Consider the following 19,557-nt stretch of genomic DNA (forward strand, 5'->3'; position numbering starts at 1 on the left):
GATAGGCTACATTTGCATCTGTTGGCCATTAAGTAGCATATTCATTTCTATGCCAGTGTAGGCTACTGTAGCCTAAAATGTTATGCAATAAATGTGTTGAAATGACGATATGACTAGTCATTGCAAATCAATTTGTGCCACTTGCAAACGGATTAAATTAATAGGCTATATCTTCAGTTTATTGTTGTTGTGTAAATTGTGTAAATTATACAATAATTAATGACCATGTTTAGTTAATTCAATTGGAAGTTTATTAATTGTGATCATGCATGGCCACAGCTCTATCACGATTGCTGATCAGCTGTTGTTTGAAGGCATTAGATAGAAGGTGTCAGTCGGATTAGGCTAGAGGTAAAACAAATACAAAAATAACCTGGCTATTGTTGACACATTTATTCAGAATATCCATATTATATACAGTACCAGTCAAAGGTTTGGACACACCTACATTGTAGAACAATAGCGAAGACATCAAGTCTATGAAATAAAAAAAAGTGTTAAACAAATCAAAATATATTTTATATTTGAGATTCTTCAAAGTAGCCACCCTTTGCCAAGATGACAGCTTTGCACACTCTTGGAATTATCTCAACCAGCTTCATGAGTTAGTCACCTGGAATGCGTTTCAATTAACAGGTGTGCCTTGTTAAAAGTTAATTTGTGGAATTTGTGTTGTGACAAGGTAGGGTTGGTTTACAGAAGATAGCCCTATTTGGTAAAAGACCAAGTCCATATTATGGCAAGAACAGCTCAAATAAGCAAAGAGAAACGACAGTCCATCATTACTTTAAGACATGAAGGTCAGTCAATCTGGAAAATTTCAATAACTTTGAAAGTTTCTTCAAGTGCAGTTGCAAAAACCATTAAGCGCTATGATGAAACTGGCTCACATGAGGACCGCTACAGGAAAGGAAGACCCAGAGTTACCTCTGCTGCAGAGGACAAGTTCATTAGTTAACTGCACTTCAGATTTCAGCCCAAATAAAATCTTCATAGAGTTCAAGTAACGGACACATCTCAAAATCAACTGTTCAGAGGAGACTGCGTGAATCAGGCCTTCATGGTCGAATTTCCGCAAAGAAATCACTACTAAAGGACACCAATAAGACAAAGAGACTTGCTTGGGCCAAGAAACACGATCAGTGGACATTAGACCAGTGGAAATCTGTCCTTTGGTCTGATGAGTCCAAATGAGAGATTTTTGGTTCCAACCGCTGTGTCTTAGTGAGACGCAGAGTAGGTGAATGGATGATCTCCGCATGTGAAGCATGGAGAAGGTGGTGTTATGGTGTGGGGGTGCTTTTCTGGTGACACTGTGATTTATTTAGAATTCAAGGCACACTTAACCAGCATGGCTACTACAGCGATACGCTATCCCATCTGGTTTGGGCTTAGTGGGACTTTGTTTTTCATCATTTGTTTTTCAACAGTGACCTAACACACCTCTAGGCTGTGTAAAGGCTATTTAACCAAGGAGAGTGATGGAGTGCTGCATCAGATGACCTGGCCTCCACAATCACCCGACCACAACCCAATTGAGATGGTTTGGGACGAGTTTTTATTTATTTATTTATTTTATTTATTTATCTCACCTTTATTTAACCAGGTAGGCCAGTTCTCTTTACAACTGCGACATGGCCAAGATAAAGCAAATCAGTGCGACAAAAACAACACAGAGTTACACATAAACAAATGTACAGTCAATAACACAATAGAAAAATCTATGTACAGTGTGCAAATGTAGAAGATTAGGGAGGTAAGGCAATAAATAGACCACAGAGGCGAAATAATTACAATATAGCATTAACACTGGAGTGATAGATGTGCAGATGATGATGTGCAAGTAGAGATACTGGGGTGCAAAAGAGCAAGAGGATAAATAACAATATGAGGATGAGGTAGTTGGATGGGCTATTTACAGATGGGCTGTGTACAGGTACAGTGATCGGTAAGCTGCTCTGACAGCTGATGCTTAAAGTTAGAGGGAGATATAAGACTCCAGCTTCAGTGATTTTTGCAATTCGTCCCAGTCTTTGGCAGCAGAGAACTGGAAGGAAAGGCGGCCAAAGGAAGTGTTGGCTTTGGGGATGACCAGTGAAAGATACCTGCTGGAGCATGTTCTACGGGTGGATGTTGCTATGGTGACCAGTGAGCTGAGATAAGGCAGGGCTTTACCTAGCAAAGACTTATAGATGACCTGGAGCTAGTGGGTTTGGCGACGAATATGTAGTGAGGGCCAGCCAACGAGAGCATACAGGTCGCAATGGTGGGTAGTAAGAAGGGCCAGATGTATACATAATGGTGTCGTCTGCGTAGAGGTGGATCAGAGAATCACCAGCAGCAAGAGCGACATCATTGATAAATAAAGAGAAAAGAGCCGGCCTGAGAATTGAACCCTGTGGTACCCCCATAGAGACTGCCAGAGGTCCGGACAACAGGTCCTCCGATTTGACACACTGAACTCTATCTGAGAAGTAGTTGGTGAACCAGGCGAGGCAGTCATTTGAGAAGCCAAGGCTATTGAGTCTGCCGATAAGAATACGGTGATTGACAGAGTCGAAAGCCTTGGCCAGGTCGATGAAAACGGCTGCACAGTACTGTCTTTTATCGATGGCGGTTATAATATCGTTTAGGACCTTGAGCGTGGCTGAGGTGCACCCATGACCAGCTCTGAAACCAGATTGCATAGCGGAGAAGGTACGGTGGGATTCGAAATGGTTGGTGATCTGTTTGTTAACTTGGCTTTTGAAGACTTTAGAAAGGCAGGGCAGGATGGATATAGGTCTATAACAGTTTGGGTCTAGAGTGTCTCTCCCTTCGAAGAGGGGGATGACTGTGGCAGCTTTCCAATCTTTGTGGATTTTAGATGATACGAAAGAGAGGTTGAATAGGCTAGTAATAGGGGTTGTAACAATTTCGGCGGATAATTTTAGAAAGAGAGCATCCAGATTGTCTAGCCCAGCTGATTTGTAGGGATCCAGATTTTGCAGCTCTTTCAGAACATCAGCTGTCTGGATTTGTGGATGTGTGTGTGGGGGGGGGGGGGGGGGGGGGGGGGGGGGGGGGCAAGTTTCTGCAAGGGGTGCTGAGACGTTGGCCGGGGTAGGGGTAGCCAGGTGGAAAGCATGAGCAGCCGTAGAAAAATGCTTATTGAAATGATCGATTATCGTAGATTTATCAGTGGTGACAGTGTTTCCTAGTGCAGTGGGCAGCTGGGAGGAGATGCTCTAATTCTCCATGGACTTTACAGTTGGACCGCAGAGTGAAGGAAAAGTGCTCAGCATATGTGGGAACTCCCTCAAGACTGTTGGAAAAGCATTCCAGGTGAAGCTGGTTGAGAGAATGCCAAGAGTGTGCAAAGCTGTCATCAAAGCAAAGGGTGGCAACTTTGAAGAATCTAATATCTAAAATCTATTTTGGTTTGTTTAACACTTTTTTTCGGTTACTATATGATTCCATATGTGTTATTTCATAGTTTTGATGTCTACACTTTTATTCTACATTGTAGAAAATAGTAAAAATAATGAAAAACCCTTGAATGAGTAGGTGTTCTAAAACTTTTGACCGGTACTGTACACATATATACACATACTTACATACATACATATACATACATATATATTTATATATATTTTAAATATATTTTCCTTTATTACCCTCAAACCCTACCACCCCTCCCCCAATTGGAGCAAACTAGTGAACAACAACACTTAGGCCTGTATTTCCAGCATATTCATACTATATACATTTTACAGACAGTCTATTTTACAGTAGTTCTATTTTGTTTGTTTTTACTCCTGTACTTCTTCTACCCTCAACCTCTCCCATCTATTTCTGAAGTCCTTCCTCTACCCTCAACCTCTCCCATCTATTACTCCTGTCCTTCCTCTACCCTCAACCTCTCCCATCTATTACTGATGTCCTTCCTCTACCCTCAACCTCTCCCATCTATTACTGATGTCCTTCCTCTACCCTCAACCTCTCCATCTATTACTGATGTCCTTCCTCTACCCTCAACCTCTCCCATCTATTACTGATGTCCTTCCTCTAGCCTCAACCTCTCCCATCTATTACTGATGTCCTTCCTCTACCCTCAACCTCTCCCATCTATTACTGATGTCCTTCCTCTACCCTCAACCTCTCCCATCTATTACTGATGTCCTTCCTCTACCCTCAACCTCTCCATCTATTACTGATGTCCTTCCTCTACCCTCAACCTCTCCATCTATTTCTGATGTCCTTCCTCTACCCTCAACCTCTCCCATCTATTACTGATGTCCTTCCTCTACCCTCAACCTCTCCCATCTATTACTGATGTCCTTCCTCTACCCTCAACCTCTCCATCTATTTCTGATGTCCATCCGGTTTGATTTCTATTTGCCATATCTTTCAAACTGTGCTCTTTCACCAAAGTTCTTAACCTGTACACGTTTTACAGACACAGTATGTTTTACATTAGTACATCTTGTTATTATTAGTTGTTATTAGTCCCAACTTTCAGCTCCATTCAACCTCTCTCATATATCTCTTAACACCATCCATATTGGATTTCTATTTGCCATATATTTTTCAACTGTGATGTTTCACAAAAGTTCTGAACCTTTCTATTCTCATTGCTTCTACAGATTGTACATTGAAATGTTGTTGTTGTTGCTAAAAGTATTATTATATTATAGATTGATTGACTAGGACTTTTCAGATCACCCAGTATTGCTATCTGCAGGGTTAGCTCCAGGTAAATATTGCAATTCTTCAGCCGTTGCTGTACCTGTGACCAAAAACAAGCTAAATATGGACAGCACCAAAACAAATGATCTAATGATTCTGCCTCTTCGCTGCAAAATCTGCAGAGCTGAGAAGGTTGTATTCCCCATATAAACAACATTCTATTGGGTTGCAGGAATTTTGTCGAATAATTTAAATTGAAAAATTCTAAATTTGGAATCCGGCATCGTTTTGCGTATCAGTTCATAAACCATGTGCCATGGAATCGGTACGTCAAAAATCTCTTCCCGACTTTTTTGCAATATATATGTTACGGCTGTCAATTTTTTTGGTCCTTAAATTAAACTGGTTACCTTTTTTATTTATCACAATTTTGTTAGTATTAATGCATGTATTGATGTCTACATTCGTTTTTGCCACGTCTATTCTATTACAGACACCTTACAGACTTTAATTATATCATGAAAGCTTAACTGCTCCTTCTGGGGAGTGCCAAAATAGCTGACCGGTGGCTTTGAAGCCTCTCAATGGCCAATACATAGCATCATCAATCCAGGGCTTAAATACATCATTGATTGGGATGCATTCTGGTCTTGTCCTTGAAGCTCTTCAGAACATGTTTCTGTGTTGGAGGCTCTTCTGCCAGGCAGAAGGTGTTTAGGTCTGCCCTTTCTTCAGGCGTACAATGATTATTTTCTTGATCTTATGACACCAAATGCAACAAAAACAACAACAATAACTTCAAAATGGTGGCTACATTATGAAGAGAAACCTTCCATGTAAAGTTACATGTTGCCTATGTACTAGACTAGAGGACATAGACAAATATTTCATGGTTTCTGATGAAATACACAGGAACAGCGAGCGCCATCTTCACAAAATAAAACGATCAGAAAACCCTGAAAGACAGGAGACATACACAAGGCTATTTCTGTATTCACCAATATAGTCTGTACACTCCCCTCTACACTAACTGGAAAAGTGATACATAAAATCAAAACAAATTTAAATAATGTCCTGACTTTCATGTTGATGTTCACTACATGACCAATGATGTGGACACCTGCTCGTCAAACATCTCATTCCAAAATCATGGGCATTAATATGGAGTTGGACCCCCCCTTTGCTGCTAGGCTTTTCACTACATGTTGGAACATTGCTGCAGGGACTTGCTCCATTCAGCCACAAGAGCATTAGTGAGGTCGGGCACTGATGTTGGGCGATTAGGCCTGGCTCGCAGTCGGCATTCCAATTCATCCCAAAGGTACTCGATGTGGTTGAGGTCAGGGCTCTGTGCAGGCCAGTCAAGTTCTTCCACACTGAACTCGACAAACCATTTCTGTATGGACTTCGCTTTGTGCACGGGGGCCTTGTCATGCTGAAATAGAAAAGGGCCTTCTCAAAACTGTTGCCACGAAGTTGGAAGCCCAGAATCGTCTAGAATGTAATTGTATGCTGTAGCGTTAAGATTTCCCTTCATTGGAACAAAGGGGCCCGAACCATGAAAAACAGCCCCAGACCATTATTCCTCCTCCACCAAACTTTACAGTTGGCACTATGCATTCGGGTAGGTAGCGTTCTCTCCAAACCCAGATTCTTCCGTCGGACTGCCAGATGGTGAATCGTGATTCATCACTCCAGAAAGTGTGTTTCCACTGCTCCAGAGTCCAATGGCGGCGAGTTTTATATCACTCCAACCAACGCTTGGCATTGCACATGGTGAACTTAGGCTTGTGTGCGGCTGCTCGGCCATGGAAACCCATTTCATGAAGCTCCCTGCGAACAGTGCTTGTGCTGACGTTGCTTCCAGAGACAGTCAGCACTCAGCGATCCCGTTCTGTGATCTTGTATGGCCTACCACTTCGTGGCTGAGCCGTTGTTGCTCCTAGTTGACCAGGGGCAGCTCTAGCAGGGCAGAAATTTGATGAACTGACTTGTTGGAAAGGTGGCATCCTGTGACGGTGCCACATTGAAAGTCACTGAGCTCTTCAGTAAGGCCATTCTATTGCCAATGTTTGTCTATGGAGATTGCATGGCTGTGTGCTCGATTTTATACACCTGTCAGCAACAGGTTTGGCCGAAATAGCCAAATTCACTAATTTGAAGGGGTGTCCACATACTTTTGTATATATAGTGTAACTTCCAGTTACCTTACACATCGCCCATTATAGTAAAGCTGAGTGGAGTTTTTGACCGGGATGGTTGACTGGGTGGTTGATTGGATGGTTGACTGGATGTTTGACTGGGTACTTCTGACAGGGAGCAATAGGTCTCACCCCCTGTGACTATCCCCCTGAGGCTGGTGAGGTGCTGAGATGGGAGTAGTGTAGGCTGGTAGAAACCACAAAGCTATGTGCTAATGTGTGAGACTCAGTCATCCGTTAAGAGTTTCTGTCTAAACTGCAGTACGGTAGATCCTCTGCCCCAGTCATCCATTAACCTCTACGGCATCGGTGTCCCCCCCCCTCCCCTGTAGTCAGATGAAAATAAATCTAATTTCATAATCACCATCTCTCTCTATGAAACTGTGTGTAACAGTGTCTCATTTTACCTCCAGTACAAAAAAAAAAAAGAATGCATGAAATGAAATGTATGAAATGCATGAAATGTATGCATTCACTACTGTAAGTCGCTCTGGATAAGAGCGTCTGCTAAATGACTAAAATGTAAATGTCTAATATACCAATCAGGCTAATTCCAGGATCAGCGTATGATATATACTGCTCAAAAAAAATAAAGGGAACACTTAAACAACACATCCTAGATCTGAATGAAAGAAATAATCTTATTAAATACTTTTTTCTTTACATAGTTGAATGTGCTGACAACAAAATCACACAAAAATAATCAATGGAAATCCAATTTATCAACCCATAGAGGTCTGGATTTGGAGTCACACTCAAAATTAAAGTGGAAAACCACACTACAGGCTGATCCAACTTTGATGTAATGTCCTTAAAACAAGTCAAAATGAGGCTCAGTAGTGTGTGTGGCCTCCACGTGCCTGTATGACCTCCCTACAACGCCTGGTCATGCTCCTAATGAGGTGGCGGATGGTCTCCTGAGGGATCTCCTCCCAGACCTGGACTAAAGCATCCGCCAACTCCTGGACAGTCTGTGGTGCAACGTGGCGTTGGTGGATGGAGCGAGACATGATGTCCCAGATGTGCTCAATTTGATTCAGGTCTGGGGAACGGGCGGGCCAGTCCATAGCATCAATGCCTTCCTCTTGCAGGAACTGCTGACACACTCCAGCCACATGAGGTCTAACATTGTCTTGCATTAGGAGGAACCCAGGGCCAACCGCACCAGCATATGGTCTCACAAGGGCTCTGAGGATCTCATCTCGGTACCTAATGGCAGTCAGGCTACCTCTGGCGAACACATGGAGGCCCCCCAAAGAAATGCCACCCCACACCATGACTGACCCACTGCCAAACCGGTCATGCTGGAGGATGTTGCTGGCAGCAGAACGTTCTCCACGGCGTCTCCAGACTCTGTCACGTCTGTCACATGTGCTCAGTGTGAACCTGCTTTCATCTGTGAAGAGCACAGGGCGCCAGTGGCGAATTTGCCAATCTTGGTGTTCTCTGGCAAATGCCAAACGTCCTGCACGGTGTTGGGCTGTAAGCACAACCCCCACCTGTGGACGTCGGGCCCTCATACCAGCCTCATGGAGTCTGTTTCTGACCGTTTGAGCAGACACATGCACATTTGTGGCCTGCTGGAGGTCATTTTGCAGGGCTCTGGCAGTGCTTCTCCTGCTCCTCCTTGCACAAAGGCGGAGGTAGCGGTCCTGCTGCTGGGTTGTTGCCCTCCTACGGCCTCCTCCACGTCTCCTGATGTACTGGCCTGTCTCCTGGTAGCGCCTCCATGCTCTGGACACTACGCTGACAGACACAGCAAACCTTCTTGCCACAGCTCGCGTTGATGTGCCATCCTGGATGAGCTGCACTACCTGAGCCACTTGTGTGGGTTGTAGACTCCGTCTCATGCTACCACTAGAGTGAAAGCACCGCCAGCATTCAAAAGTGACCAAAACATCAGCCAGGAAGCATAGGAACTGAGAAGTGGTCTGTGGTCCCCACCTGCAGAACCACTCCTTTATTGGGGGTGTCTTGCTAATTGCCTATAATTTCCACCTGTTGTCTATTCCATTTGCACAACAGCATGTGAAATTTATTGTCAATCAGTGTTGCTTCCTAAGTGGACAGTTTGATTTCACAGTGTGATTGACTTGGAGTTACATTGTGTTGTTTAAGTGTTCCCTTTATTTTTTTGAGCAGTGTATATTCCCCCTGTAAATAGAAGAATGGACTTACTGTGGGGTTTACTTGGTAGTAGATATGCCCCCTATAGGTTGATACCGCTATGCAAACTTTCCAAGGGTCATGTGACTTCCAGTTCTGTGTCACTAACCCAGTTTTACCAGAAACCACATCAAACACTGGCTGCTAATTAGACAGTGTGTGTGTGTGTGTGTGTGTGTGTCAGTGAGTAAGAGAGGAAAGGAGGGCGGGAGAGTAATAGAAGAGAGAGAGAGAGAAAGAGTTCTTACTCATTAAGCGATCGACCAAGTTCAGCTAAGCCCACACTTTCTCTCTCTCTGCTGCACACACACACACACGCTCGCTCACACAGCGGTACACACACATCGATACAGACACAAACAGAAAGCAGAAGTGGAGAGAGGCTCTGGATTTGGGGCGACGTGGTTGGTTATGGCTCATGGTCCTGACAGTAATGATTCCAGTTATGCCAAGTCCCCTTCGCCAGCGAGCAGCAGGCAGGTACGGAGATCCTCTCTCTCTCTCCCCACCTTTCCTTTTCTCCCTTATTATTTTGTATTTTCTTTCACTGTTGTTGCAGTGTGTATTCAGTCAGGAAGTGTTATCATTAGGATATTAACACATAGACAGGTATCCTCTTCTGTCTGTCTGTCTGTCTGTCTGTCTGTCTGTCTGTCTGTCTGTCTGTCTGTCTGTCTGTCTGTCTGTCTGTCTGTCTGTCTGTCTGTCTGTCTCTGTGTCTCTGTCTGTCTGTCTCTGTGTCTCTGTCTAGACTGTCTGTCTCTGTGTCTCTGTCTCTCTCTCATAACATGTATTCGGTCATGAAGTGTTATCATTGGTATGTTGAGACATGGTAGATGATTGTTATTGTTTTGTACATCAGCTCGGATGGGGCATTATAATCACCTTTTCAATAACATATTGTTGAGGTTTCATACATCACCATCGCACGACTGGTCATTTAAGACAGGTTTGGGGTGCACGTTTTGTTTTTTGTCCCTGGCATTACACAGCTGATTCAAATAATGAACTCATCGTCAAGCTTTGATTATTTGATTCAGCTGTGTAGTGCTAGAGCAAAAAAACAAAAGGTGCATCCCTTGGGTTCCCCAGGACAGAGTCTGTGTTCTTCCATAGTGTTTAGATTTGGATTGGAATGTAGAATCATGTAGAATCACGTAGAATCATGGAGAATCATGTAGAATCATGTAGAATCACGCAGAATCGTGTAGAATCACATAGAATCACGTAGAATTGTGTAGAATCACGTAGAATCGTGTAGAATCATGTAGAATCACGTAGAATCACGTAGAATCACATTGAATCACGTAGAATCATGTAGAATCATGCATGACAACACTGAAGAGTTTTCTTGATGACAATGACTTGTGTAGTTAGGTGTGGCCTGGGAATCAAGGCCGTTTGATGAGCTGATAGACACCTGCTGAGAAAGGATGGGTCGGGTGGGTCTGACTCGTCAGTTAACACATCACCTCAGATCACGCCTTGTTTCATGTCCTGATCGAGGTATCAGAACAGCTTTGTAGAAATGATGCGTCAGTCAAGTCATACATCAAAGAGATGTCTCATCCTAGAACTGTCTCAATATTGTTAAGCATGATTATACATTTTCAATCTACAATATCTACTGTATATATTGGAATGAACCTTAATACTCCACCCATTAGTGTAAGTTAGTTAAGGTGAGCAACAGTTAGCGTCCTGTCAGGAAGATGACTTCCCCGTGTCTCTCCCCAGGGCTCCTCAGACAACATAAAGAAAGTAATGAGAAGAGAAAAGAACCGTATCGCTGCCCAGAAGAGCAGGATGAGACAGACCCAGAAGGCAGACAGTCTACACCTGGTGAGGATGACTACCCACAATGCAACACACCGATGCATGCACCATGTCTGGCTATGAGTTAGGCTGACTACCCACAATGCAACACACCGATGCATGCACCATGTCTGGCTATGAGTTAGACTGACTACCCACAATGCAACACACCGATGCATGCACCATGTCTGTCTATGAGTTAGGCATGGCATGAGCAGTGAATCAATTGAGGATGATTATCCACAAGGCCTAATGTATGATATCATATCCCAGCACGACTGGATCTGGCATGAGCAATTTAGCAGTGAGTCAGTTGTGGCCTGAATGATAACAAATAAACATTTCACCCATACAGGAATCTTATAGTGTTTCAAAAAAGACTGTCTCCTTCTATAGCCTGGTCCCAGATCTGTTATATCCTCCTATAGTCTGGTCCCAGATCTGTTGTCTCCTTCTATAGCCTGGTCCCAGATCTGTTGTCTCATTCTATAGCCTGGTCCCAGATCGGTTGTCTCCTTCTATAGCCTGGTCCCAGATCTGTTGTCTCCTTCTATAGCCTGGTCCCAGATCTGTTTGTGCTCTTGCCAACTCCATTGCTCATGGTCAAGCAAAACAAGGAGTGGGCATGATAGCACAAACAGACTGGTACTCAGGCTACAAGTCAGTAACCGACTGGTTATGTAGTAATCAAACATTTTCAAGTCCTTCAAATCGCGGGGACCATTTCTCCAGTGAACTACCACGATAAGGCTGTGTTGTTGGGAATCTGTGTTGGTCTGTGTTGGTCTGTGTGAGATGATATTGACACGGTGCTGCTGATGGACCATGTGGCGATGTGTCATCATGGCTTCTGTTGGGCTCAACACTTGGGCTTGAGTCCCAGATAGCTCCTTACTCCCTATATGGTGCACTACTTATGATTCTGATAGCTACGAACTCTGGTCAAAAAATACGTGCACTGAATAGGGAATAGGGTGTCATTTGAGACGCCGCCGTGGCCAGATCTCTGCCTATGTGTTTGCTGTAGTGCTGAGAGTATTCATTATCACGTGTGGGCGTCAGCAACCCAGAGACCAGCACTAATGATTATTGCACTGAATATTAACATCAGAAATGGGTGTTTTTCCTCCTGTTTTTACCTAGAATTCTCCACCGTGACAGTAGTTCTCTGTAGTGGTAGGCTGGTAGGCTGGTAGCAATACGGCTCTACTCCAGTAGTTCTCTGTAGTGGTAGGCTGGTAGGCTGGTAGCAATACGGCTCTACTCCAGTAGTTCTCTGTAGTGGTAGGCTGGTAGGCTGGTAGCAATACGGCTCTACTCCAGTAGTTCTCTGTAGTGGTAGGCTGGTAGGCTGGTAGCAATACGGCTCTACTCCAGTAGTTCTCTGTAGTGGTAGGCTGGTAGGCTGGTAGCAATACGGCTCTACTCCAGTAGTTCTCTGTAGTGGTAGGCTGGTAGGCTGGTAGCAATACGGCTCTACTCCAGTAGTTCTCTGTAGTGGTAGGCTGGTAGGCTGGTAGCAATACGGCTCTACTCCAGTAGTTCTCTGTAGTGGTAGGCTGGTAGGCTGGTAGCAATACGGCTCTACTCCAGTAGTTCTCTGTAGTGGTAGGCTGGTAGGCTGGTTGCAATACGGCTCTACTCCAGTAGTTTTCTGCACCAGAGTAGCAGTAGCGATGTGGCACGTGACTGGAGGTACTTGAGGTATAGTCAAAGTGAAAAAGCACAGTCACTTTCATTTCAACGTCTCTTTCTGTTGATCGACTGGCTGGCTGCAGAGTCGAGGTTTTAGTCACTGCCTTTCACTACTGTCGCTTGGTACAGTCTAGTAGAGAACACCTATTTCCGTTTTTAGATGCTACAAATAAATGTAGCTTTAGCGGTTAGTGTTGCAGAAGAGAGGAGAGATTATAAATGGGATGCCATGCAGTTCAGCTGGGGACACTTTCTTCATAAGGTCTAGGGTGTCATGTCAAAATCAATGCATTTACAGTTGATAGAAGACACCCATTCAACTCTAACTATCGACAAAATATGTCTGTCATTTAATAGAATGTGGGTCGGATATAGTTTTTTACATTTTTCAGTGGTTTAGAAAGACAATAACATTGTCTGAGGTCCTCATGTACGTATGTAGATGTTCCATTACAGTGTGGGCCTGCACAGGGCCAGATGAGCTTTGCGTGTTCGTGGGTGACGATGGCCTTTTGCTCCCAGAGGTGTAGGAAGCTAAACAGGTTAGACAGAAATGTTCCACTTATTGGTTCCTCTAAAGGTCGAGAGAGGGCCAGGCTTAGAGGAGGGAAGATAGACAGTGTTAGACTGTGTAGTATTACTGTCAGAGACAGGTATTACTGTCAGAGAGACAGGCATTACTGTCAGAGACAGGCATTACTGTCAGAGACAGGCCTGGGTAAATCCCAGTGCTCACGTCACTTAGGCTATCAACCCACTGACACGGGTCCTTTACCAGAAATGACTGCCGTTCTCTCCCCTCCTGCCCACGGATTTCTACTATAGCTAATTTGAGAGAGAGAGAGAGAGAGAGAGAGAGAGAGAGAGAGAGAGAGAGAGAGAGAGAGAGAGAGAGAGAGAGAGAGAGAGACACAGAAAGAGAGAGAGAGACTTCTGAATGACTTCTACTAAGGAAACCTGTCACAGTGAGGGAAATTGAACTTCCTGTTTATCAAGCAAGTTGAAGTAACCATACAACCACAGAATACGCTGAGCCAACACTGGCGTGTCCCCCCCCCCTCATGCTCTAGTAAGGCCTTGGGCTGAGCCAATACTGGTCTGTCCCCCATCATGCTCTGGTGAGGTCTGGGCTGAGCCAACACTGGTCTGTCACCCCTCATGCTCTAGTGAGGTCTGGGCTGAGCCAACACTGGTCTGTCCCCCATCATGCTCTAGTGAGGTCTGGGCTGAGCCAACACTGGTCTGTCACCCCTCATGCTCTGGTGAGGTCTGGGCTGAGCCAACACTGGTCTGTCACCCCTCATGCTCTGGTGAGGCCTTGGGCTGAGCCAACACATGGATAAGGCTCACAGAACTAGACCAGGTGGGATGGTTTACAGATAATGTAATCACACAGACTGGACACAGACCAACCACCATCACCCACTTCAATCACACAGACCAACCACCATCACCCACATCCTAGGTTTCCACATTGACACTGAAATGCCATTTCTGTGAAAAGAAATTGGAAGATCTCTTTTAAAAAATTGGGGATCTCTTTTACAGTTTTAAACTTGTTTTAAAACGCTAAGAAAACAAATGTCATGTTTTTTTCTAGGTCTAAACTCTCAGTTATAAACACTTTTGTAATCACTAGCTTGGATGGTACTCAAATCAAACAGGTCTCTGCATATACATATTTAGGGGTATGGTTAGATGATAGGCTTTCTTTAAAAAAACATGTTACTGAATTGGGAAAAAAGCTCAAATTCAAGATAGGGTTCCTTTACAGAAACAGGGCTTGTCTGTCCTCCGTAAATAGAAAACAAATTGTGCAGGCTACTTTTATGTCCGTTTTAGATTATGGTGATATTATCTATATGCATTCATCAGCAAACACAGTAAAACCACTGGATGCTATTGACCATTGTACCATTTACCACTCAGGTTTATCACGGGTGATAGTTACAAAACTCATCACTGTGTCCTATATCAACATGTGGGTTGGGCCTCTCTATCTGTGAGGCGAGAGCAACATGCTCTCTTGTTTATTTATAAAGCGCTTCTTTTAAAACTACCTCCATATATATCATCATTCATTTCCACTAGATATACTAATTTTAAAACCAGATCACAGATGTGGATTACATTAGAGACTCCTGCGGTCTCCACAGAGTTGGGTAGGACTGCCTTTAGTTCCTTTGCACCTTATTTATGGAACAAACTGCAGATCCAACTTAAGTTAAACACTCTGGTGTCCCTTGCCCATTTCAAAAATGTTATGGAGGATCAATATGATGTTGTCTGTGATTGTTTCTGTTGAATTGTGTCTTTGTTTTGTATGTTTGAAATGTTCTTGTCTGTATGCCTAAAACTGTACATGTCAACATGTTTACACAGGGCACAGCCGTAAAAGAGAGCCAGGTCTCAGTCTGTTTTCCCTGTTAAAATAAAGATTTAAAAATAGATAATTTGTTGACAAATGAATGAAATTGTCTGGGGATTTCTTTTCTTTGAAGTTACAGAGCTACAGACTGATGATGCATCGGTTGTTTAAAAAAAAACAAGGTCGATGTCCGTGCCCCCGCGGAAATCTAATTAGCATAATACAAAAATCCCCATAAAAATCTGTCAGTTTAAACTAGAGGTATCTTTTTTGTTGTTGTTGTATTGGAATCGTTTCAATCCACCACATCCGCCTATGTCGCACTTCCACATCTGCAGTGAAAGGTGACGGAGCTAGAGCAATGTTTGTCAGACCATGAGACATCCAGAAAATTGGTCTTCTCACAAAATCGTATGTAGCGTTTCGAATGGAAAGATGAGACTCTCACGAACACAATGGTGTTCTCTGTTTTGCTCTACGTCTCGGGTCCCGTCTGAAGTCGGTACAGCCGATCTGCCAACTTCTGTCTGTAGCGTCCCAACACTTTGAGCTACCACGCTCATATGACCCCTCTGTGGAAAGGTGAGGCTCTCAGGAACACGTACATGTTGGTTTTGCTCTAAGACATCCTCAGGCCTCACCAGACTTGTCTGAAGGTCCCTTGGTACCAGTAGAAAAAAATGAATGGAAGTATATATGGAAACTGGTCCCTGTAATAAAAAATAAAAAAGGGGGGTTAAATACATGTAAAAAGGACAAATAAATGTTTTTATCAAATCGGTTTTTCTATATTTTTGGGGGATACTTTCAGGGGTCTTAAAATTCTAAATCAAATAGCAAAATGATCCTTGGTGTGACCTTCTTAAAACATCTTATGGCTTGAATCCCGTTAGCGGGATCGATATGAGGACAGCCAGTGAAAGTGCACGGCGGCAAATTCCAAACAAAACAAATCTCATAATTAAAATTTCTCAAACATACAAGTATTATACACCATTTTAAAGATAAGATTCTCGTTAATCTAACCACAGTGTCCGATTTCAAAAAGGCTTTACGGCGAAAGCAAAACATTAGATTATGTTAGGACAGCACCTAAACAAGAAAAACCACACAGACCATTTTCCAAGCAAGGAGAGGCGTCACAAAAACCAGAAATACAGCTAAAATTAATTACTAACCTTTGATGATCTTCATCAGATGACACTCCCAGGACACAATGTTACAAAATACATGTATGTTTTGTTCGATAAAGTTCATATTTATAACCATAAACCCCATTTTACATTGGCGCGTGATGTTCAGAAAATGAATTCCCACCAAAACCTCCAGTGAATGAGCACATCAATTTACAAAAATACTCATCATAAACGTTGACAAAATTTACAACAGTTATTGAAAGAATTATAGATATACTACTCCTTAATTTAATGCAACCGCTGTGTCAGATTTTAAAATAGCTTTTCGGCGAAAGCACATTTTTCAATATTCTGAGTACAGAGCTCAGCCATCAAAGCAAGCTATACAGTTACCCGCCAAGTTCTGGAGTCAACTAAACTCAGAATTAGTATTATAAATCTTCCCTTACTTTGCTGATCTTCGTCGGAATGCACTCCCAGGACTCCTACTTCCACAAGAAATGTTATTTTTGTTCGAAATACTCCATATTTATGTCCAAATACCTCCGTTTTGTTCGCACATTCAGTTCACTATCTAAAGGCATAATGCGTGAGCGTAAAACCAGAGACAAAAAGTAAAATAGTTCCATTACCGTTCGTAGAAACATGTCAAACGATGTTTACAATCAATCCTTAGGGTCTTTTTAACATAAAACGTCGATAATATTCCAACCGGACAATAGCGTATTCATTACAGAATAAAAAGAAGGAACGGCGCGCCAAATGTGCCTGCGCAGTAAACAACTCACTGCTCCCAGGCAGTCCACTGATTGACTGAACTCCTATTCTCTGCCCAGTAATAGTAGACGGATGAAACAAGTTTCTAAAGGCTGTTGACAGCCAATGGAAGCCTTAGGAAGTGCAAAATGACCACACAGACACTGTAGTTTGAACAGGGATTAGATAGAAAAACTACAAGTCACTTCCTGGTTGGATTTTTTCTCAGGTTTTTGCCTGCCATATGAGTTCTGTTATACTCACAGACATCATTCAAGCACGTTTAGAATCTTCAGAGTGTTTTCTATCCAAATATACTAATAATATGCATATCTTAGTTTCTGGGAGTGAGTAGCAGGCTGTTTACTCTGGGCACGTCAGTCATCCAAGCGACTCAATACTGCCATCATCCATAAGAAGTTAAAACCATTATATATAGCTTACTAGAACACCCCTCTGACTGTTTAGTTCCAAAAAGAAGGGCTTAAATACATGTATAAAAAAACATGTTTCCTGATCTTATATTTTTGGAGGTGACTTACTGTAAAGCAGGCTGAGTTACTGTAAAGCAGGCTGGGTTACTGTAAAGCACTTTTGATACCTAGTGATGTAAAGCAGCATTTCTACATACATTTGATTGATTGATTCGTTTCTGTGGTTTCAGGAGAGTGAGAACCTAGAGAAGGAGAACGCAGCTCTGAGGAAGGAGGTGAAGAGACTAACAGAAGAGGCCAAGTATCTCTCCTCCGTCCTGACTACCCATGAGCCTCTCTGCACCGGCCTGGCCCCTCAGACGACCCATGACCTTCTGTACTCCCCCCACCACCACGGGAGCAGTGCCTTCCACCACCAGCACAGTATTGCTGTGTCTCACTACCAGCACTGATAACCACAGATCAACAAGGGGGACTGGAGAGAAGCTGGAGAAGTTTAGTGACCTTGGTACACTATGGCACCCTATTTCCTTAGTAGTGCACTACTTTTTACCAGATGTGTCAAAAAGTCGTGTACTATATAGAGCCACTTGAACAGAATGGGTAGAGTATGGAGTAAAGACTGGCGTTTGAAACGGCACAGAACAAGCAGCAATTAGGAATGGTTTCTTGGTGTAAAATAACAGATTTTCTTATTTTGAAAAGATGACAAAAGGCAGTTTGATATAAAATGACTTCCAAACCCATCTCTATGACGTGACTGTAGAATCAATCAATGCATGGACAATGCAAATAGTCCATATCTAACTGTAGGACAGAAAACCAACATGATCGCGATACCAGACCAGTTTTTGGAAATGTTTCTTGTCCTCTATTCATACAATGATGAATGATAAAAATGATTCAGTTTTATGTTTTTTTTTTTTTATTTATTTTTTTATCTTTCGTATATAACCTTTGATCCCTTCAATCTTGGAGGTTACAGTGTTTTTGTGCATTGCTCTTGTGTCAGTTGTAGATTTTACCTTTTTAAATATTTGAAGTAACGCTGAACTGTATCACTGTTCCTACATTTTTCAACAGTTTTGTTATTTTAGTGTTTATTGGCCTAAAAAAGAAAAAGTGTAATAGTGCAATTGTTTTACTGGAAATACTCAGGATACAATCCCACATCGTAGACGATAACAACAGGCTATTTGTGATGGAGGTCGAAGGGTATTTGATAAATTGTGCTTTAATGACTCCAGTAATGTTGAAAATATTCTTGTCGAAAAACAAACAATGCTGCTTTTCTATTTTGATACCAACAAAAAATGTATTATCTGCATCATGTAAAGTGCTATATCTCTGACAACCAGACAATCACTTTGATAACGAAATCATCATGTTAATCTATCTGGTCGCTAGGTGGCGCTGTGTACCTATAAGTAACCTATAAGTAACGGTAAGGTACGGTAAAGCATTGTCTCTATTGTTAATCTATGTGGTCGCTAGGTGGCGCTGTGTACCTATAAGTAACGGTAAGGTACGGTAAAGCATTGTCTCTATTGTTAATCTATGTGGTCGCTAGGTGGCGCTGTGTACCTATAAGGTACTCTATTGTTAATCTATGTGGTCGCTAGGTGGCGCTGTGTACCTATAAGGTACTCTATTGTTAATCTATATGGTCGCTAGGTGGCGCTGTGTACCTATAAGTAAAGGTAAGGTACGGTAAAGCATCGTATGCTCCAATATGAATGTTTCTCTAATTGCACTGAGACAGGACAGCACTGAGACAGGACTTACACTGTCTTTAGTTTACCATAAGTAGTATTGTGATTGTACTTTTAAAAATATATATATTTTCTGTTTTATTGAAACGTTTTTTTTTTTATTTGTTTTAATAAATATATATATATGTTGTCTTACTGTACATTTAGAAATAAAGTTAACGGAAGAAAAAAAAACAAATAGTGAAGTTGAGATGTGAGCCTCATGTTTTTAGGCCAAGGCTTACATTTTCATGTGAAATGTTTTGTTGTTGCATTGTGGAGAAGGAACCTGGAAGTCAGCATTTCGTTGGACGTGTAAACCACGTGTATGCTGTGCGTACGAGTCGACTAATGAAACGTGAAAGTAACACGATCAATTATATTGTAATTCCAGAACCATATTCTATTATATTCTCGGGTCAGTGCTTTGAATATGTGTGTTGTGTAACTTATGCCACCAACAACAAAAACAGCATTTTGGCATTGATAGTGGAATAATTTAGTCTGTAATTTTAGTTTGTAGAATATATATATATATATAAAATATTACAGACTAAATGATTCCAC

At 42.5% G+C, this 19,557-nt stretch overlaps 1 protein-coding gene across 1 annotated transcript; it reads left to right on the forward strand.

Annotated features, from left to right (window-relative positions):
- The first annotated feature begins 9,192 nt into the window (after nucleotides 1–9,192).
- Nucleotides 9,193–19,188, forward strand: LOC106571033 (basic leucine zipper transcriptional factor ATF-like). Its single transcript, XM_014143666.3, has 3 exons — nucleotides 9,193–9,515; nucleotides 10,773–10,877; nucleotides 17,470–19,188. The coding sequence occupies exons 1-3, from the start codon at nucleotides 9,447–9,449 to the stop codon at nucleotides 17,689–17,691; spliced, it is 396 nt and encodes a 131-aa protein (XP_013999141.1). The 5' UTR covers nucleotides 9,193–9,446; the 3' UTR covers nucleotides 17,692–19,188.
- The last annotated feature ends 369 nt before the right edge of the window (nucleotides 19,189–19,557 follow it).

The sequence above is a fragment of the Salmo salar genome, chromosome 15 (assembly GCF_965601325.2).
Source record: "Salmo salar chromosome 15, fSalSal1, whole genome shotgun sequence".
NCBI classification, from domain to species: Eukaryota; Metazoa; Chordata; class Actinopteri; order Salmoniformes; family Salmonidae; genus Salmo; species Salmo salar.

What these genes read in the sequence shown, in the direction of transcription:
- LOC106571033 (XM_014143666.3), top strand. Translation starts at nt 9,447, where the DNA reads ATGGCTCATGGTCCTGACAGTAATGATTCCAGTTATGCCAAGTCCCCT. An exon ending in CGCCAGCGAGCAGCAGGCAG is followed by an intron (nt 9,516 to 10,772) that starts GTACGGAGATCC and finishes GTCTCTCCCCAG; the next exon opens with GGCTCCTCAGACAACATAAA. An exon ending in AGGCAGACAGTCTACACCTG is followed by an intron (nt 10,878 to 17,469) that starts GTGAGGATGACT and finishes CTGTGGTTTCAG; the next exon opens with GAGAGTGAGAACCTAGAGAA.